The 22,987-nt window shown below is 29.1% G+C and overlaps 2 protein-coding genes across 2 annotated transcripts in view; one reads left to right on the top strand and one right to left on the bottom strand.

Moving 5' to 3' along the window:
* The window catches only part of LOC119675719 (furin-like protease 1), a gene marked incomplete at its 5' end in the record, with an annotated part of 29,383 nt that extends 9,733 nt beyond the window's left edge, over positions 1-19,650 (bottom strand). The window contains 8 exons of the mRNA XM_038086925.1: positions 3,490-3,556; positions 14,333-14,505; positions 16,001-17,239; positions 17,552-17,670; positions 17,999-18,169; positions 18,270-19,144; positions 19,204-19,332; positions 19,390-19,650. Of these exons, the coding sequence (XP_037942853.1) occupies positions 3,490-3,556; positions 14,333-14,505; positions 16,001-17,239; positions 17,552-17,670; positions 17,999-18,169; positions 18,270-19,144; positions 19,204-19,332; positions 19,390-19,650 (3,034 nt within the window). The remainder of the gene's footprint in view (positions 1-3,489; positions 3,557-14,332; positions 14,506-16,000; positions 17,240-17,551; positions 17,671-17,998; positions 18,170-18,269; positions 19,145-19,203; positions 19,333-19,389) is intronic.
* A 1,308-nt stretch (positions 19,651-20,958) lies between these two features.
* Positions 20,959-22,666, top strand: LOC119685314 (NADH dehydrogenase [ubiquinone] iron-sulfur protein 2). Its single transcript, XM_038099560.1, has 2 exons — positions 20,959-21,159; positions 21,212-22,666. The coding sequence occupies exons 1-2, from the start codon at positions 20,985-20,987 to the stop codon at positions 22,597-22,599; spliced, it is 1,563 nt and encodes a 520-aa protein (XP_037955488.1). The 5' UTR covers positions 20,959-20,984; the 3' UTR covers positions 22,600-22,666.
* Positions 22,667-22,987: the final 321 nt, after the last annotated feature.

Here is a 22,987-nt window from a genome sequence, read left to right as displayed (position 1 = left end):
TTACATAATATTTTTATATTTTTATTTTATTTTTAAATAAAAGTTTATACGATATTAAGTTTTTTTTTTAAAATTATATTACATTTTTTATTTTATTATTCAAATTAAATTTATTTTTTCCATTCAGTTTGTTTAATTTTAATTTATTTCATTTGATCATATTCCATTATACTATTTATTTATTTTATAGTTTTTATAGTGATTATGATTATTTATTAAAAATATTTCAAATTTTGGTTACTGTGTAATATTTTTATAAAATTTTTAATAAAAAATATTACTTTTAGTAATATTATTTTATACTTTGTGTTTTGTAATCTATATTGAAATGTATTGAAAATTACTATTAGTACCATATTTACTATATACCATTTATTTTATTATTTAATCAGTTTAAACCCTAACCATAAATTTTAGTAGCCCTAGCTATTTACATATATAGGAGTGTATATACTAATGGTTTTTTTTATAGTTACATTACAAAAGTTCTGGCATTAATTATATACGTTAATTTTTTCACTTCAAAAGATTTAGTTTTAGCATTAGTTTTTATTTATTTTGTTCAATAAATTGTGAAGTTAATTCTTAACGCTAATTTAATTTGTTTTTGTTAATAATTTTTTTTTATACAGTCTTTATTTATGACTAAAACTGCAAAAAATTAATTTCCTCGATTCTTAATTTAATTTTATATGTTCTGCATTATATTTTCATTTCCTCAATTTAAAAATTTCTATTATATATATATTTGTTTCTTTTTTTATATTAATATGCAAATGCTCTAGAGTATTTTTTTTCAAAATTTTTTAACTTAAATGCATATAAAAATTTTTTTAAATTATATACCCAACTTTAAAGTGAAATATTTTAAATTTGGCACTTATAATTAGAAATTAAATAAATAATAGTAAATTTGAGCGCAAGTATAATATTTTGTGCAATATATTTAGTGATTTTAAATTTGAATTTATTTATTAAATAAATATTAATATTAAATAAACTTTTCTGCACTCATGAGAAGTTTAACTTGAAGTCAATTTTAACGTGTTATACCAGTAAATTTTATTTAAATTAAAATTATGTAATTTTTATTTAGCAAATTATTAGCAAATGAAAAAGAGTTGTCAGTTTCACAAAAAAGTAAAAATTGTTCTGCACTTTTTTCTTATAATGGCATATTAGGGTTATTAAGATAATCTTGTAACACCATAAAAAAAACCTCTCTCTTCTCTTTCCTTTCTCTTTTTCTCTTTCTCTCTCTCTCTTTCTTTTCTCTCTCTTTCTTTAAAACTTCATCGTGCATAAATATGGTTTATATTCTCTTTAAAATATGTGATTTTCTCATATCCTTCTTTTTGTTTGCTTGCGAAGCTTTGCAGTTACCTTCTGCTCAAAAAGTATCCGGATTTTGTTGTTTGTTAACTACTCCTTTAGTAATAGACCTTTTTTAAAGAATTTTTTTTTGTTATGTTGGTACACCCTTTCTTGACGTATGGTACGCCATCTGTTTATTAGTTTGTTTACAGCAGCTGTTAATGTGAGACTACCTCAAGAGCATTTAGCGATTTTTATTATGGAAAATTCTTGTTGTACGCGATTTTTTGACCAAACACGGGACCACTGTCATCGCTCAGGCACTATATGCGCCAGATCTGGATCCGTGCGAATTTTTCATGTTTTCAAAACTCAAATTGCCCCTTCGTGGTAAGCGTTTTGAGTCGATTGAATCGGTAAAAGAGAATTCGCTGAAGGAACTAAAAGCCATACCTTTACGGCCATACGAAAAGTGTATGAAAGATTGGGTTAAGCGTTGGCATATGTGTATCGCTTCAGAAGGAGCATATTTTGAAGGATATAAAATAAATTTGGAATAAAATTTAAATTTGTGTGTTTTATTTACAAAATCCGAGTACTTTTGAAATAAGTACTTGGAAATAATTCTTGACTTTTGTTAATAATGTCCCATAGTTGCTGTTAACTATTAACTGAAGGATCTGAACTAAGTTTTCTTAATTGCTTATGAATAAATTTAACTATAACTGGGGTGTAAACAATGAAGAAAGTTCTGTACCGATATTTAGTTAATAACCGATATTGTAGATAAATAAAATGATAAATATCTTATATTCTAATATAGCTGCCACATAAACTTATTTTTTGTACTAAGGGGAGAGATAATTGAATCATGTAGATGTCTAAAATAACAATAATATTTGTTCACAATTTTAAAAATCTTTTTTCTTCAGGAGCTTTTTTTCACATATGTCAACTGAGAGTGTATTTAAAATTTTGATTAATCATATTTTTTATAATAACAATTGAAATCTAGATATCAAATTAATTAACACAACTTAAAGAAACTGTGTCAAAAATTTTTCCCTCGAATTCTGGTTGAAGATTAATCATTTTTAAGTAGAAAAAAATCAATTTTTTAACCAAAAACTTGTACTGTTTTGAATTTAGATATCTATGTTCTCAGGGTTTATGAGAAAAAAAATTTCAATAATTGCATTAAATTTCAATTATTTCGCTAACAAAACTGTAGATATCTATGTTCTCAAGGTTTATGAGAAAAAAAATTTCAATAATTGCATTAAATTTTAATTATTTCGCTAACAAAACTGTATTGTACCATAAGTATATTATAAGAATTAAAAAAATTATCGTTCCGAACATGCCAGATTTTGTTTTTATAAGAAGTACTTTTTACGTGTTAATGTTGTTACAAGATATCCGTTCAGCTATGAATTAAATTTAATTCTCCTACAAGAGAGATAAGAAAGATAGATTGTTAGGCTTATCTTATATAAACGTCCAGTTCTTATCTTATTAATTCAACTAATTCCGTTTTTTCCTCCCGTAATTGTTAGATTTATCATTCAAAAAAGTACTCAACGTTTAACTACTATTTTGTTTATATGACAACACTTTTTGCTTTATTAAAATACATTGCACTTTTTAGTTTTTGGCACTTAACAAAAAAAAAATAAATGAAAAAAAATTTAAATAGAATAGTTAATATATTGAATGTATAATTTTGAAAATTTTATTTATAAAGTCCTTTTTTTCAAGTGCTGCATTTAATTTTTTAAAACTTTTTTTTATATTTTAAGTTTTTCTTTTTTGTTTTACTATAAATTATCAACAACCATTTTTTTTCGTTTAATAAAATATCGTCTAAAATCGAAAAATTTGCAGAGATTTCAGCTAATGCTTAATATATTTAATTTTAGAATTTATTTTTTAGACTAATTTGGACTTGATCTATAATGCAAAGAACTTATGGCAAAATTTATACAAAATAATTTTTATCTTGTGTTTACAAAAAAAAAAAAAATTATTACATATTAATATGTAATTAAATAATTAATTAAAAAAATCATCTGTTAGGTTTTTGCCAAAATCTATCTATCTATTGCTTTTGTTGAAATTTTTTTTATAATCACTATTCAAAGTATTGTGCAAATAAAAAAACAAATAAACACAAACCTAAACATTTTTCATCAAGATCTTTTCGCAAACATGCACTATTTTTCTGTTGACTGGTTTCACCGATCTGTAAATAAATTAAGAAAAATATTGTAATTAAGTTGAAGATTTTTAAAAAAAATAATTTTCTATATATGGTATATGGTAAGAGTAATTTAATCAATTACTACCTTAATAAATAGATTTAAAAAACTATATTTATCTATTAGAGAGAAATATCTCTCTTTATATCTTAAAAATTTGCTAAAGGAAAGAAGTTTTATATTTCATTAAAATATGATATTATTATCATATAGTAAATGAGGAATGCAGTAGTGAACATGGTTACGATAGTGATATGTTTTTTTTTTCTTCCTCAAAGCTGCTACTCTAATTGTGGAATTTCTTATAATTTTTATTTATTTTTTATTTATTTATCATTTCTTTATTTATTAATTATTTATTTATTATTTATTTGCCATACTTATTTTTTTTATTTATTATTTATTTATTCATTTGTATTTATTACTTGTCATTTATGTATTTATTAATTATTTTTTATATTATATGTAACATAGAGATTGTAAAATAAAATATATGGAGGTTTTGAATGTACTATCAGTAAAGGTCTTCGCCTTTATCTCTGGATCTCATATGCCTTTCTCTCAGAAAGCGAAGTAGAGTGTTATTTTTCATTTTTGTCTTGTGTATATCACATTTCTTCTTCAATCTTTGCTTGATAAAAGGCAGATCAAAATCGTGATTAACCTATCAATAGCCAATTTTCTTTGTGAAAATTTTACTTTTGCGAATTTTGCTCTATACAATTAGTAGCTTTAATGTTCATATTTGTTATGAAGTAAGTCACATGTGCTTACAAGATGATTTTTATAACTCTGGTTTTTACATTTATATATTAAAATAGAGTAAACAGTCAGCAGAATTTTTAAAACTATTTCATATATTCAAAATACGAAATCTTCGATCTTCTGCGTATCCTATTTCTTGATAGTGCCATGTTTCGGCTACATACGTACCTATTGGAAAAAACAATTAGTTTTGTTTATATCTTCCAATAATCTTAAAAGTATTTCAGTTGAAATTCTGCCAGTTTTCGTTAAGAAAACCATAATAATTTATATATTACTGTAGCTTATGAAGAGGTATGATTTGCTTGTCTTCCTTCCATTTTCGACAAATAAAATAGATAGAGATCTCTTTTTTTATGTAATTTCTTTTTTCTGTCAAATAAGAATTTCTTATTAATCCTTTAAATCTTCTATTTTTGAATTTTAACATATAATGGCAGGAACCCAGTTGTCTAGGAGAAAAGTAATTTGCAAATTTAAGCTAAGCAGACCCAAGTTGACTTAGAACCATTGAAGAAGAAAAAAAGATTTAATTTTTGTCACATAGTGTTATTGACTATCCTACAACAGATACATCCAATTTTTTAAAAATGATCGTTAACGTTAACCTTGAAAGCGCAAAAGTTGAACAATATTGGTGGTCTTCGATTTTGGGTTTTCTATAATACAAGTTCTACAAGTTTTTTTTGGAAACAAATTAGTTTTATAAGATAGCTGAACTATCTAAATTATTTCTAGTTGCAATTTAATTAACCTAATGTAATATAATTAACTTAAAAAATATATAAAATGCAATAAATGATGCCCCTACAAAAAAATAGTATTGAAATTTAGCAATTAAAAATAAAAATATAATTAATTTTTTCAATTATTCTACAGCTGGTTTATGATTTCGTTCTAATATAACACAGCAAGTGAATTTGTTATTGAACTTTCACAGAAAATTAACAAAAATACTCCAAGTTCAAACATATAAGTCGAGTGTGGTTTTTGGTCAGTTGGCTGATGAACATTAGAACTCAAATTTGACAGGTCAGAAGTTTAACATTTAGTACTTGAAATCACAAAAAGAAGAGAGATTGCGATTAATTAAACATAAGAAATAATTCCAAGACCACTAATGATGGGTATTTCGCAATACTCAACACAGCTGTATGGTCAGCCAAAAATTCATTTAATTAAAATAATATAAAAGAAATTTTTGTTGTTAGTATATAATATATTTAATTAATATAAATTAATATATAAATTATAAACGATTTTTATAACCTCCAAAGTTCAAATTCGTCTTTGAAAAGTTGAGTTCAAGTAATAAGCAAGTGATAAGTAAAGTTCAACTCATTTATCCCAAAGGATTATGTCAATTGCTATTGTTTGTGTAATCGAGTTTAGTATAGTTGAATATTGCATTTTAAAACATTCATTTATAGAAAGAAGAACTTGCTAATATTCGAAATAGCAATTTATTAAAGTCACACATTTGTCAAATGAGGAATGCTAAACATATTTTCCCCCTCTGTTTACCGTAATGCTTGATATGACTGTAACCTGTCATACACTGAACCTCACTGAGTGAGTGAGGTTAATCACTTAAAACTTACTTCACTCTCAACTATCATGGTAAAATCTCTTAAATAAACTCATACATTTGCAAAAAAAAGGCTTTTCATTCTCGTAGCCTCAGAATGTCACGTAACAATACCACTTCTTTTAACTTAACAGAGACCCAAAAAAGTATGCAACAATTTTTGTTTGTATGCATTCGTAGTGATGCAAACCTTAACGTGCCTATGAGTAAATGAAAGATTTAAATAATTTATTTGACGCTTTGCAGTGGTTTCTTTAACAACATGATAAACCCTAAAATGTACAATTTTAAATTAAAATAATACTTTTTTATAATTTGTTGGAATGAGTGCATGCACACACCATACACGTACAGAGTCTATATAAAAGCAGAAAACCATAAAGAAACGTCAAGTCAGACCATACCATTTTCCAAGTCATCACACAGACAAACGAAACTATGTGGACTACTCTGCAATTCTCGTTCCGAAGTTAGATAAATATTGCAGGAATTTGCAGTGCAGTATAGTGTTTGAGCCGTGCATTGTGCTGAAACACAGGAAAACTATTTTTTAATAAGTGCAAAGTAAGGAGCAAAATAAAAATTGCATTCGGTCGTTTATTGTATTCCTTTTTTTTTGCCACATTACAGGCGTTAATTTCATTTTAAATTTAAATTATGTTGCCAGCAAAATGTTTGAGGTATTGTAGGGGCTTGTCTATTTTATGATAAACAATACTGTGACTTAGAGTTCCATTTACTAGTGACGCCTTTTTGCAGTCTAATCTGCACAGTCGACTGATTTGCAAATATAAATGTATATATATATATAAATGTTTGTCTATATAAGAGAATATAAGTTAAGTGTTAACCTAAAGGAAATGCAATTCAAATTTTATGTTTGCTTAATTTTTTTTCCCTTTTTTTTGGTAATTTTGTTACTCGTAGTGCTGCCAAAAGGCAAATTGCCAGTGCTATTTGCTGAGTTTAACTTCTATGGCATATAAAAATTGGCAGTAAAAAGTGCAAGCAGCAAATGGAAATGTACAAATTCATAAAATTTAATTTCTTATTCTATACCTCCTATTGCTGCAAACTATAAATGTAATATTGGATTGAATTAGCATGTTACGGAATAGACCCAAGTGGGCCAGCCGCCTTTCTTGCTATATGACGAGTCAATTTTATGTAGTAAAGAAGTTTTTTAAGGAATATTTTGAAAATTTTTAGTTCAGGTTTCGTAAGTCAACCACAACACACTTGAAATTGTTTTAACAATTTAAAAGGAAATTGTTTTTAGTTGTGGTTTGACTTAAAAGAAATTTCATGTACATTAAAAATTTAAATATTTCATTTATTTGTAAAAATATTTTAAACAGAAATTGTATATTGAAAACATGGAGAAAACCTTTATTCAATAATTTGTTGAAATAGCAGTGCTTTACCAATCATGGATATAGAAATGTGAAGCTATCTATTTTTATAAGTTTACTTAAGATTTTCAGTGAGTCCTAAGTAAAGTGTCATCTATCGAAATACTCTAAGATAATTGTTGTATAACTTATAATGGTTCTATTTTAGATCAGAAAACTATAGCATATTTGATTATCTCGTAAGCAACTAAACGAGTTGGTATTTGGATTAAATTATAATTGAGAATTAAGAGTGCGTAAAAATACATCAAAGATAGAGCTTTATCCTGTGGATGCGCTTACACTTATTCAGAATTCCCATTTCTTTAACCAAATGCAATATATATTTCATCGGAAGGATATGTTGGGCCTCAAACTACACTCCTGTAAATCATATAAGTAACTAATTATCTGGAACACTTGTTTTAGTGAATCACCCAAATGATAATAGACACCATTGAGTAAAAGTATTTTATTCGTGTTTTTTCAAACAATTGTATTTAACTTACCATAAGCCACACACAAATCTTAGCAATATCTGGTGAAGACGTCTATGTAGCTTTGTAATAGAGATCATGTGAGAGGTCGAACATTTTTGAGAATCTTTTATCTACTACTAAGTTTCTACTTAAATTTAAAGCTTTTATTTCTACTTTTTTTTTTTATAATCCATTTATTTTATTACAATCTGTCAGGTATGAATTCCAAAAAGTAATATATATTAACATGAATCGTAATAATAGTTATTACGATCTAAAAAAGAAAGGCACGTATGGACTATGTCCAGTGACATATCCATATATAATTAAAATAGAAGTGTGTGACCTACATATACATATCTAAAACGTCTCTCGATGTGTTTCTTTTTAGCCTTGTAAAAGTGTTGGAGGGGGACATCAGGTGTGTAACCAGCGAGTTCGGATGCATATATATGCGATGAGCATAATTCTTTGTAATTCGAGATATTTCTTCCTTAATTGTCGGAACATCAAGGTGCATTTGTGATCATTCGTAGTGTTTTAGATTGAAAACGCTGGATAATTGCCAAGTTTGAGTCTGCTGCAGTACCCCATAATTGCCAAGTTTGAGTCTGCTGCAGTACCACATAATTGGGCTCCATATAGGTTTTAGTACAGTTTTGTATATAAGCAGCTTATTGTCTAGTGACAGTTTGGAATTTTGGTTGATGAATCAAAATAAGTTTCACAATTTGAGACCCAAGCTTTTACGCTTATTAAATATGTGTGGTTTCCAGGTTAGTTTACTATCCAGATGTATGTCCAAGTATTTTGTTTCTACAGCTTGTGGTAATTGAGTATTATTTATTAAAACAGGCGGGCACGTAGAACGTTTTGTAGTAAATGTTACTTAGACTGATTTTGACGCATTTGGTTTGATACTCCCATTTTTCATCCAGAGAGCAACATTGTTAAGATTTGTAGTTTGGTGGAGGCACGAGTTGGGTCAGTGTTAGCTGGTAAAATAATTGTATCGTCCGCAAATGTACCGATCACACTTTCATCGGTAAGGGGAAGATCCGCAGTATATAAAAGATAACTTGGTCCCATTATGCTAACTTGAGGTACTCCTGCTCCTATATCATAAAGTACTGCAGTTTCGTTTCCATGCTTAATGAAATAGTGCCTTGCCGAGAGGTATGATTTAATAAATATGAAAAAATTTAGGGGTAGATTCAGTTTTTATATGGATATGTCTGACAAGTCTATGAATTTGTTCTATTGTGCTATGTTTTTAGCGAAAGTCGAATTTAATGGTCAGGGATGAGACTTCTTCTTAAAGCTTAAATTTACTTAAAGCTCTATTCCTAAGATGTCGTAAGATCCAAACTTTACAAAATATGTGATTCGTTATAATTGGTATAATTTATATATTTTGTGTTATTATTTAAATATATAATAATAATTCTAAAGTAGAACATACAGTGTTTAGGACATAGTATATATAGTAATGAAAAATTGTAGTTTTATATAAATCTATGATAATTTTGATACGCTCTTTTTGTATGTTCTTTTTGATTAATTTGATTGATTGAAGCAAATCCCATGCTTTATGGCTTTGTTGAATACTAATAGAATGTTGAAAACTATATAAAACTATAAAAATTGCTAGTACACCCATTTCTCACCTACGGTTTTGAGTTATGCACACAAGTTTTAACACTATAAGCAGCTAACTATTTTTGAATGAAAATTTATGGCCCTTGAAGTTCGAAGATCACACCTTTAAAATGTGCTATAATACTGAGTAGAACTGGAGCAGCTGTAAATTAGGAAACTTTTATCCGCTATATCAACGCATACATATAAGATGAATAACAGTACACCTGACATCCTTAAGTGAAAATAGCAGATTTAAAGGTTATAAGGAAAATATTGCATTCAATATTGGATACAGTAGAAGCCGATATAATATTTTTTAAAAAACTGAACCCCTTTTAGTTGGGCACTGACGACGACTAGAGATAGTGATAGAGTGATGGTAAAATAATTAAAATTTAAACTAGTTTAATTGTTTTTTGAAAGTCATTTTCTCTGAAAATTTGATGAAAATGTTTTAAATGCAATGAAAAGATACTAATGCGTTTAAAGATTTTTCGATATCAAAGCAAATATCCGCAGTTTGTTTTCACTCAGCTTTTATTCAAAGAGTTTCAAGTGTTTTAATTTGTGCAACGGTCTTTGCTGGAATTTCGAATCTGAGTTTTTATTCGTGTTTTTTTTGTTGTTGAGGAAGTTAAATGCCTATGAAGAAAGTAGACACAATTTTAACTGTTATTTCCCTTGAACTCTTTGCTTAGAGAAAATTTCATCAAAATATCTATCAAACTTTTTATAAAAAAAGAAATGGTAGAAAAAAAAAACTGAACAATTCTTTTATGTTCGGGAAAGCAAAATATTTGGGTAGTTTCTGACTATAAAGTATGAAGATACATTGCAGTTTAATGGCTCAAACGAAATCTATTAATAAAAAAGTATGCGTATTACCGTACACTAATTGTAAAACTAAATATATATACAAGTAATTAAATTTCGAATATATTGAACATATTTTTACTAAATTTGAAATCACGGTTTATTATATAGGTCTATACATATTTATTGCTCTGTTAGAATCTTAAGAATTGTGTGCTTGAAGTTTGTTGTGTATTTAGAATAATATCTGATATCACTTACAAATAAATGTCTACAGTGCTGTAGTTGCTTCAGCATCCAGAATAATATAAACCCCCTACAATAAACTCCTTAGAAGCCAGCATAGAAATTAGTAAGGGAAAGAGTGATTTTATGAACATCTGGTATGGGTTGTATTTCTCTTTTCATTTGATCGGAGCCGAAGAACTAGAATTTGATTGGGTATAAAAAGGCTGTCCTTAATCCTCTTTTTTATCTTTATGGAAACTAAGACAAAAATCGTTAGAATAAACGTAATATTAAAACATACCATCAATACAGACATTTGGTAGCTTTAAATTTACTTCTACTGATTTTTCTCTGTCTTACATGTACTAGTAGTTAATTTCTATCTAAATAAACGTTACATATGTTATAAAGGTTTTTAAGCAATTATAATTATAATACCTCTGTTATAGGTATTATAGGTGTTATGTTTTTGATATAGGCTGTATATTTGTATTGTAAATATGCTAAATAAGTTTATGGATATATTTTGATATTCCAAAATAAAACACATACGATACATCTAAAATTTATCTAACAAAATAAATCGACTAGTAATGATAATATTAAAAGATGAGCCGCACGAATAGCGATATAATAATTAAATGTTTAAAGTAACAGTGATTAAAACTGGCGATGTTATGAAAAAAAAAGAATACCGAAATATATGTACGTATAGAGTAAAATATTTACCATTAATCTATCAGGAAATAGGAAAATAGGAATACCACCTTAAAGAAGTATATTGGAGTGAACAATGACTTACATAAAATACTCTAATAGGTATCGGCTTTCAAAAAATCCGGGTCATCATTTTACTCAAATTATGTTTTGCGTTGTGCAATGTTGCAGATAATCCCTTGGTACTAGAATTCTGACAGTATATCTGTTTCATATACATCGAATAATTTTTTTTGGCTGAATATGCTTTTTTTGAGAGTAAAAAAATATGCCAAAAATTTTACTTTCGACTTTTAATAAAATTATTATTAAACACCTTTTGTCACTAGCAATCAGCTGAGCTCATTTAGCTGTTAAAATGAATAATACAAAACGGTTTAAATGTGAAGTTTTTTGCGAAAAAATACACTTCCATCCTCTGTTGGACGAAAACAAACAAAATGCCTTTCCGAGCAATTCAATATATATTTATCTAAAAATTAAAAGGATTTGGGGTACTACCATCTAAGATTTCATAAATCAGCTAGCGTGCTTTAATATTTTCTGTGGTATTGCAGCTAAAGAAGTAGATATACATGTTAGAGCCTAAGTGAGCTTATCTTCCAAGTGATTTCTAGCTATTGTACAGGTTCGTTTGAGTTTTGAAAGCAAAATTGAAAAAGTGGCGATTTTTTTAATAAAATAAGTATTTTTACTAATTGAAAATTACCATTTTGGTAGGAATTTCTGTTACTGATAAACCTTCTGAGAGAAAGAATTTTATTACTGCGCTACACGTCAGATTCTTGTGTAGAATAGCTTGTAAAAAAAGACTGGATTGACAGATCGAAGTAAACATCTGAGTGTGTTCAGATGAAAGATGAAATGTCAAAATGGCGTATACGTTTTGATTCCTCTACTCGTTAATGGGTGTCGCTTTCAAATTTTTTAGCCAACCATATATTCTATATAATATAACTAAAAATATTTGTGTAGAAAGTGTAGGGTATTCAACTATTGGTGATGAAGGAATAACCTTAATTGAGTAAATTTTTTGTTCAATTTTTCATAGAGCTTTGTTGAATTTTTTTACGATATTCAAAGCCTTCAGAGTTTCTGCACAAAGAATTTTTAGTTCCGCTGTCTGTTTGGCTGGCTACGCTGCTAAGGCATTCATGTCAAACGAGTGTACGTCTGTTCTTGCTGCTTTTTAGATAGTTTAGTTGAATTGCAATAAACCAAAAGTTTAATAACCTTTATGGCTCCACTGGTTGCATTAAGCATAACCAAAGCGGGTATTAAGCCCACTGTACGCTATCGACGAACCTATTCCAAGATTTTCGTTTTCTGTTATTTATGAGGACTGTTTTCAGAAATTGCATGCAAGCCACTTTGTCGTTGCAAGCGAAATATTTTCATGGTGATATATGGATACGTACATATATCTCTATTATAGACACTCACATATTTGTATATAGTATTTTAGAATATTTTAGCAACAACTCTACAAATAAAATCAAAGACAAAGTACGAGTAAGTGCTTGAAGTGAAAAAAGGATGCATTTGTTGAGTTCTGTTAAACTGCCTTTAGTATTTGCTGCTCGTCGACTGCTGGAAGCCAGCAATAGTAATGGCGGAAGCGGAAGCAAAGTAAAGGGAAGAAAAAATTTAAATCTATATAAGAAAAAATTGAATAAAAATGCATAATTTTATTGCTGTGATGAAATAATATGACGGACTGTAAAATATTGCATTATTTTGCTTTGATTGCGTTTAATCTTTTGACTTAAAATTGTTTTTGCCTAAATGAAAAATAAAGTATTTTAGATTCTATCAATAATACTTAAATTTTAAATTTATTCTCTTTATTTTTAGACCAATACATTGTATACATTACTTCTGATTTTGTATCAAATGTTTTTAATCAAAGTTAAATATACTACAGATAATTTAAAAAAATCTTTTAAATTGGTTACAGGGTTCTAGTTCCCAATGGTGCGGACCACCACGACCATGATTTATCTTTTGTGTTGCTGGTACCACCGTAATTATAATATTTATAACGCTACTGTTGATATTTAGTGTTAGTTTATTACAGAACTCTATTTATTTTATCTTTGCTATTACAAATTAACCACAGTTAGAGATTTATTCCACAGAATAGAAGCTATTAAATAAATTAAACAAAATCTCATGGATCGATCGAATGAGGAAATCAACAAACGATCACATTTGTCGAAGACACATTTGTTTTTACAGAATAACATATCCGCTTATACGTCAATGAAAACCATGGCAAAAGTAAATGAATTACGGTACGAAGTGGTTCCTCATCTGCCGTATTCTGCAGATTTGGCTCCCAGTGACTATTACCTGTTTTCAAATTTTGAAAAGGTGTCTCTAGGGAGAGAGATTTGCATCGAATGATAAAGTGGAATGGGAAACTGAGGTATATTTTGAAGGACTTGATAAATTGTATTACTTAAAAGGTATCCAAATGTTAAAGATCGTTGGACACGATGTGTCGAGCTAAAAGAGGACTATATTGAAGTATAAAATATATTTTTTCAAAAGAATATGCATTTTTATTACTTACGCGGAGTAAGTAATACTTATCAATTTACCTACGATAAGTTGATCAAAGAGATTTGACAGAAGCTCAAGGTGTTTCATTAAGCATTATGACATTTGAATATGAATTAGTCAGCAATAGCTGCAGCATTTTGAAAAGATAAAAAGTAGTTCTCTGCATCCTTTTATCACTATGAATTATGATTATGATTTTTAATCAAAACAAGAGGCTAAGTATCAGTTCACAATACTCTTTAGCTTCCTTAGGTATTAGTTTGAATCTGTTTTTGGCAGGATAAAGGAATTTTGTTTAAAATTTTCTTTAAAGTAGTAAAATAATAAATTTAGATTATATTTTAAACATTTTAGTGCAATCGAAACAAGTTTTTGGTGTATAGGATAATATCATTTTCTATGAAGATAATTAACGCACTACACAGTTCAAAAATCTATCTCTTAAATTAGTAAATTGAAATACAAATTATCACTTCTCTTACATTATTTTCATACCAATAAATTTAAGTTTTTGTATCAATATTTGATACAAATATGTTTAAAATGACGAGAAACATAAATAAATTCTTTTACCTGTTGCCTCCATTTTCCATTCTGATAAAATGCATTTGGTTCATCGATTTCATTGCGTGATATATCATCCCCTCCGAAAGGACTAAACTGTACCGGACTTATTGGCGCGGGATCATTTGGTTGTGCAGGTTTCTCAGTTCCATAAATAATTAAGTCCCATTGAGTTATTTGTGCTAAAAAATATACATAGTTTATATTTTACAAATATATATATGTATATATATACATAAACAAGAAAAAAATAAATAAATAATTTATAAAAAAAAAAGTAAAATAATATAAATATAAAGAAATAAATATAAAAGTACAGAATAATACAGAATATATAATTATAATACGAGATAATAAGATTATTACATAATAAAATATAATAAATTAAAAGTTAATATAAAATAATAAAATAAATATTAAATAAAGTATAAATCTAAATAATTATGTTATCCATAAACATTTAAATAATTTTTTGCATATATTTTTATTTATGAACGTACAAAAATTTTTTTTAAATATTTAAAAATTTTTTATTGCAGTTAGTAAGCACTTTTTTATATTTTTTTCTCAGGTTGTTTTGCACATAATTAAAATAAGAATATTTAATAAAAAGATTTAATATTTAATAATAATTTGAGTAGGAATAAGAAATAAGAATTCTTTGTCTCTTTTAGTGATTGTAGCATATTATGAATTACAGATGCATAGCATATGAACTTTAAATACTATTCTGATTAATTAAATATATAAATAAAGTTTTTCGCTTTAAGTTATTATATTATCATTAATATTATTATTTTATTTTATATGATGCTTAGGCAGCGTAAACATTTTCATTAAGAAGTAAATGAAATTAATATATTTGGAAACGGTTCACACTGCTCTAAATGAAGTAAATTATGTATGTATTGATTATTTGAGTATTTGAAGACATTGTAATGTTTTCGGCGGTCTTATTAATATAGTGAATCTTAGTAAAGAACCTTGATAAAGCAAGAATAAAATACCTTGTAAAATCGTGTTCAGATTGTTTTTTAACACTTAATTTGTTGTTGTTCAGTTGTCTTTCTAATGAAATGGTCTATATTACATGCTTTTAAAAGAAATATCAATTTCAAACTTGAAAAGATGTCTCCAGGGAGAGAGATTTCGTATAATTTATTTCTATACTTAAAATAAGTTCTAGTGGTAAGCTATCCAAAAAATACGCATTTACTGATATTACTATAAATGTAATATCACACTGGCATTTTTAACAAATTTAAGATGAGTATACCCCAAATCGAGAAATTAATGTTTTCTTGTTAAGTCTAGTCTCTTGATAAAAAGTATAACCGGAGTGGATATATGTCTTCTTACAACTGCAATAGTAGTCGTTGAATAAAACCCTAACTGATTGGCTAACTGGCCCATTATACAGTGTTTCCTTAGTACGGTAGAACTTATACGTAAATACATTAAGGAATTAAAGGGAATATGCTAAAATAGGTACTAGATTTCTAAATTTTCTTTGTTCATAACAAAACTGAAAATAAAAATGAAATATATTGACAATTATCAACTAATAAATTATCTCAACCAAAAGTGTATTAAAAATTAAATAAATTTTTAAAAAAAATTTAAGAACTGAAAAAATTTCTAAAAATCAAAATAATTGTAAGAAACATTTTCGGCTACCGTTTGTGCTCTTTCGATTCGCTGAAATGCCTACGCTTATCGGCCGCTGCGTGCCACCACTTACGCCCGCAGCTGCTGCTAATAGTAATTGCTGTTTTTTAATTATTCTTTGATCTGGTACAAAGCTTTGTGAAGATTTTTTAGAATTCTCTCTGGAAGGCTTAGAGCCAATACTACCATTGCTGCCCGTGCTTCCGCTGCCAGAAGTTTTTTGTAATGAAATTGGTCTGAAAGTTTCAGCTTCATAGTTTTGCATTTGTTTATTACGTCTATCGGCGCTTGCACTTTGCACATCTTTCTCCCTCGGTCCCTGATATGGTTGAAATTCTGGGAAGATTGCTTGTATTTTTTCGTAACGTTCAAACATTTTTGGTATGCGTTGATCCGTTGCTGTGGCCACCGTCAGTTTTTCATGCGTTTGGCTTTCTTTGATCTGCTTCGTAGCTTTCACCGGCAACTTGGTGTAACTCGTAGTTTGTGTGGCCACTGATTTAATTGGTGTTTTCGGGTTCGTACTTACAATAGGTAAGTCACCTATAACCTTACGATTCAATTTATCTTCGTAGGAATTTAGTTTCTCTGCCGATTGCATTTTAGCACGTGTAGCGTTTACATTTTGCGATTTCGCATTTGATTTATTGGTGTTTTGTTGTTGCTGCTGTTGTTGTTGTTGCAAAATCCGATAGAATTTGTTTTTGTTGTTATTTACACTTGTTTGGGTTGTTTGCTCTTTCTTATTTGTTGCAGTTTTACCTGTGTTCTTATTGCCTTTGTTGTTCTCGCCAGGTTTGCCTTTATTGCCCTTGTTGCCTTTATTATTGCTCTTGCTTTGTGAGCCTAATATAACACCGTAGGTTGCTGAAATTTGCTGATACGTTTGTTGCTGTTGTTGTTGCTTCGACTGTTGCTGCTGTTTCCGATTGTTGTTGCCACCAGCAACATTCTGTAGTGGATTATTCAATACGTTCGTTGCTGCATTGTAAACCGATTTATTTGGTGGAAATTTTATTGGTATTTTGCCACTAAGCCCGAAACCGACGGTACCGAAATTATTTGGTGAAATACGCGGATATTGTGGTGAATAAATTTGATGTAAATTAGTTGTGGTAGATATGGTGCTCGAGTTTGGTGTAGTATTTTCTGCTAAAGTGGCACGTGGTGTAGACACTGGATCACTCGGGTGGATTGGTAGAGTGGTACCGTAAAATATTAAGGACCAGTCTCGCAATAGAGCATGTCCTTCGTTGTTAAATTTGTATTTATTTTTTTAATATATATTTCAAGAAATATTATTACCAGCATACATTACGATTATTGTACGATTTAAGTTAAAATCACATTATTAGTATATGCAGCATGAAATAGTATATAGGATGGAGAATTAAATATATTGACTTATATTAACATTAAGTATAAATATTATATTTAAATTTTTTACATGTATATAAAATAAATAATATATATTTATATTATATATATAAATAAATAATATATATATATATATATAAATTCGTTACTTATAATATTCTTTTATAAAAAGTAATAATTTACCCATATAACGTCCATCATTATGTATTTCTAGTTGCCATTTGCCATGTGGGGACTCACCCCAAGTGTGGACGGACATGAAAGGCCATTGATTGAAACCAGAGCGAGATACATCATGTATACTGTAATAAAATATTATTTTTTTATTTGAAAATATATTATTTTTGTATTTGAAAAAATATTATTTTTTTATTCGAAAAAATATTATTTTTTTATTTGAAAAAATATTTTTTTTTTTGATTTAATATTATTTTTTATTTGAAAAAATATAATTTGTAAGACATTAATCTAGAATGCTATATGTTTTAGGGCATTGAGTATTTTAACATATTTAACATAACTTTTTATATAAAAAATTTATATTTTTTTATAAAATGTGTTGTTCCGTTAATACATCATATTTTTTTTAAAACAGAGCATATTTTTTCCAATTTTATTCAACACACTTACCGAGAGGTCAATAATGTTACTCTAGTACCGGCCGGTGATATTAGGAATAATGTTATATCACCACGACGTTGTGACGTCAATGTGATTTTAGCTTGCACATGTTCTAAATAATTGACGGATGAACAGTTAACAGTCAGTTGTAGGCTGATGTAACTCATGGGCGGAATTGGTCTGAAAAAGTAAATGTAAGCAGTACATACAATATACAATAACACAATTTATATAATATTATTTACATAATTTTTTCATTTACATAAGAGTCAAATCTTACTTGTCTACATGTGGAGCATTTATTTCACAACGTTGCTGATCCGGTATTGTTTTCCATGTGCGTGCTAATTTAACCATCGCTGCCGCATCCATCAAACCATAACCAAATGAATGACTAACACGTCTTCCAACACCATTTGTTGACCATGTGGGATCCTTAAGATTAGCAGGTTTGGCTGTGCGCACAACAATATGTTGCAAATCACGCCAAGTTAAATTTTTATTAGATTCTAAAACAAGCGCCGCTATACCAGCTGCTAGTGGTGCTGAAGCGGATGTTCCAGTATGTGAAACAGTACATGAATGATGTAAATCTGTTGTTACTACTTGTTTCTCGCCTTGTCCACCACTACTATATGTGGTGGCCAATGTGGAACTACACTTTTCCGAATACCAGGGTATATGACCCTCTTCGGTGGCACTAGATATTGACAGTGTCCAAATGGAATTGGTATAACCGTCACAATTACAATTGTCTAATTCACGACCACCATTGCCCGATGCCCAAATAAATATGCTACCTTTGCCGTCACGTCCTTTAGTAACACCCTCAATGAAAGCACGAGAAGCTAATTCACCAGGACCATCCACTGTTTTACCATCATCGTCTGGACCCCATGAAGCACTATAAATATCGATATGTTGCGGATTGAGGGAAAGCGAACGTGCTTCGACGGCATCTGTTACATCGCCATCCAACATTCGGACACCGCCAACACTGGCGCCATATGCAATGCCCACTGCACATATAGAATTATTGGCTGTTGCTGCTACCTCACCAGCGCAACGTGTACCATGACGATTTGAGTCTGTCATATCGTAATGTGGCATAGGGTCATTGTCATGACTATTAACATCATATGAAGCCATAGGATCCTGTAAAATATGTGGTAATATAATATTAATAGTACAACCATTAATTGAACTATACTTACATAATTGTGTTCTATATCAGGATGATCTGATTCTAAGCCATCATCAAGTATAGTTACTACAATACCCTTGCCAGTAATACCTTCCTTCCAAGCTGGTATGACATTCATGTCTAAGCCACCACCACGATTCTGTGTTAAATAATCATTGTAGTAGAAATGGTTAATCTTTAAAGGACTTAAACTTACTAAATACCACATTTGCGACCATTTTGGATCGCTGAAAGGAACTGCATCCACTAGTGAAAGTGTGCGTGATGATGTACGCGACGGTCGCATACGTATAAAATCTCGTTTACTACGTGACTTTGCTACTTGTTGCTGGGCCCAATGCACACGATGATCAGTGTCCAATCGTGTCTGATGCTCTGAGGCGGGTGACAGCGAACGTTTAGATACTTTATGATGTGTAAAGTGATAATAGTCAGCAAAAATCTGTAATATATTATGAAAAAATATAATTATATTTAAAAAATTAATATAAAAACTAAAACTACTATTAATATATTATTTATTTCTAAATAACAATTGGAAATAATAGATTTATTGTTCATGAATTTAGTAGGTATTCAACATAATTAGTCGAGCTAAAGGTCGAGTTAATTCAAAAGAATGCTAGATTTGAGGTAGTTCAGGGTCAGAAACAAGTACATATTTTGCTCACCCCAACTGAATGAAAGAGATCGATTGAGTTCATACAGGTTTGTTTTATATTTTTATAGGAAATTTTGACTTTTAAAGTTTTGATTGATATAATATATGTACCAATATATATTGACCCCAAAATAGTCTTTAAACATCATAATATATATCAGATTTATGTAGCTTATCTTATATCTCAAAGTTTATCAGTGAGTTTTTGGAGATTCGCTGAATCTTAATTAGTTTATATACACTAATACCCCGATTTACGTTGCTTTAATTTAATTTGCGTCGCCAAAAAAAAATAAGTTTTGGCTTCAAATTACATCGAAGGTGTTTCGATTTGCGTGCATTTTTAATACATCCTGTTCGTAAAATGTAAAAATGAGTAAAAACCGAAAACAAATTTCCTTGGAGCAAAAGTTAGAGATTTTATAACGTTTTAAACTTGCAGAAAAACCTGTTGACATTGGCAGAATTCTGGGTTTAGCTGCAACTACTGTAAGAACAATTTGTAATCCTGATGCCGACAATATAAAGGACTATGCAAAAGCTGTCACACATTTTGAGGTCAAACAAGTTACATAAAGTAGAAGTTCATTAATTGTAAAAATTGAGTCCCTTCTATTTATTTGTATAGAAAATCAGAATCAAAGAAGAATGCCATTGAGCCAAATGCGAATTCAGAATAAGGCTCTGTCGATATTCAATGAGTTAAAAGGTAAAAACTAAAATATTTTTGGAAATTAAATATATGATGTAATCTTATTCGATTTGCATTGTCAGTCGCAATTAGCGATGCAAATCTGGGTGTTATTGTTTTGTTAATATTTTTTGATTGTTTCATTATTATTTATTGTTATATTTATGATATATCATTAATTCCGTAGACAAGATAAAAGATACGCACAAATATACTTTATGTGATTAAACTTTTTGATTACTGGAGATAGATGTTAAGTTTTTTTAGTACTCTAAGGTTCGATTGTTCTACGCAAAGTAGTTTACAAAAACTTTACAGTAATAAATTTTGGAAACAAAATTTTTAAATGCATTGACCTTAAAATCAAATAAAAAATTCATTTAAAAAAAAAAAATAAAGTCAATAATAAAAAATTTAGTCCTCAATTTAAAAAGCAAAAATGTCTAAAGTTGGTGGAGTTTTAAAATATTTTTTAGAAAAGTTAAAACGTACTGATCTATTTAAAAAGCATAGACCTAAGATACAACTATTTTTGCATCCATCGCAAATAAAAGATGTGGTAAAATTGCAGTTTGGAAAATTGTTGCTTAACGTTATGCTGCACAAGTATAAATGTAAATATTATAAGTTAAATTTTCAATATTTCTAGGAGTCTTCTTTTTATAGTACCACCTATACGTCCTCACTGTACAATAACATGCGATAGGGAGCCCGAACCAGAGAAGGAAGAAGTGAAACTAAAACCATTTGTTAAGAAGGCTCCGAAAATATGGTATCCCGATCCTGAATTTATAAATAAATGGTCCGGTGTTGTTATGTATCCTGAAGGAGACAATATATGTAAAAAACCGATTTATAAAAATGTTATACCGATACCAACCGATCGCACTTACCGAACTAAATTTATAAATTTTGGACCGGCACATCCAGCAGCACATGGTGTTTTACGTCTCATAGTAAATTTAGATAACGAAATAGTAGAAGGTGCTGACCCACATATTGGATTATTACATCGTGGTACCGAAAAACTGATAGAGTATAAAACGTATATGCAAGCGTTGCCTTATTTTGATCGGTTGGATTATGTTTCTTGTATGGCGAATGAGCTTTGCTATGCTATGGCAATTGAAAAATTGCTAAACATAGAAGTGCCTAAGCGTGCAAAATATATACGCACTTTATTTTCTGAAGTTATGCGTTTGACGAATCATACAGTAGCGATTGGGTCAGCTATACTAGACTGTGGCGGCATAACTCCTTTGTTTTGGTTATTTGAAGAACGTGAGAAAATGTATGAGTTCTGTGAACGTGCTTCTGGTGCACGTATGCATACCGCTTATATACGACCGGGTGGTGTGGCTTTCGATATACCAATGGGTTTTAGTGATGATCTGTATGTTTTTGCAGCAGGATTTATAGAACGTTTAGATGAATTGGAGGATCTAATAACTAATAATCGTATATGGCGTATGCGTAATATAGGAATTGGTGCTATAACAGCACATGAGGCAATGAATTATGGATGTTCTGGTGCAGTTTTACGTGCTACCGGCATAAAGTGGGATTTACGTAAAACGCAGCCATATGATGCATATCCTGAAATTAATTTCGCTGTACCTGTTGGTAGTAATGGCGATTGCTATGATCGATATTTGTGTCGTATTCATGAAATGCGTGAGTCTTGCAGTATTATTCATCAATGCCTGAACCAGATGCCAGAGGGTGAGATTAAGGTTGACGATTACAAAATAACACCACCGAGACGTCGAGAAATGAAACAAGGCATGGAGCAATTGATACATCATTTTAAGTATTACACACAAGGTATCTTTGTGCCACCAGGGACGACATATACCGCAGTTGAGTCACCGAAAGGTGAATTTGGTGTTTATTTGGTTTCAAATGGTACAAATCGTCCATATCGCTGCAAAATACGTGCCGCCAGTTACACACATCTGGCATTACTTGATAAACTATCAAAGAAACAGTTCTTGGCTGATTTAGTGGCTATTATAGGTTCACTGGATATTGTGTTTGGTGAAATCGATCGTTGAACTTTTAATTTTACTATAATTAATTTAAAGATTTATTAAATTTAAAAATTTAATTACTTCATGAATAGTTGGGATTAATATGCAATTAAATAATTTGAAATATGAGATTACATTTCAAACCAATTATTTAATTCAAAAATTATGCAATTTGTTTTTAATGTGTTAAACTCAATTAATTTAAAATTAATTAAAACAAGGAATTCTTAATTAGTTTGTTGTTTGCACAATTAAAATTTTATTTGTAAAATTAATTTGTGACTTTTTGTTAATTTATATTGAAATTAATATTTAATTTAGTGACATCGTTGGATGCAATTGCAGAGTAGGTGACGTGTGGGAGTATAGACGACAATTGCAAGAAAAAATAAAACATTTTTAATTTATTTAT

This window comes from Teleopsis dalmanni, chromosome 2 (assembly GCF_002237135.1).
Source record: "Teleopsis dalmanni isolate 2A chromosome 2, ASM223713v2, whole genome shotgun sequence".
NCBI lineage: Eukaryota > Metazoa > Arthropoda > Insecta > Diptera > Diopsidae > Teleopsis > Teleopsis dalmanni.
This window is presented reverse-complemented; position numbering and strand designations above follow the sequence as displayed.

Excerpts from the sequence above, each read along its gene's own strand:
- LOC119685314 (XM_038099560.1), top strand. The coding sequence starts at position 20,985 with ATGTCTAAAGTTGGTGGAGTTTTAAAATATTTTTTAGAAAAGTTAAAA. Across the intron at positions 21,160-21,211 it reads TATGCTGCACAAGTATAAAT|TACCACCTATACGTCCTCAC; the intron begins GTAAATATTATA and ends TTCTTTTTATAG.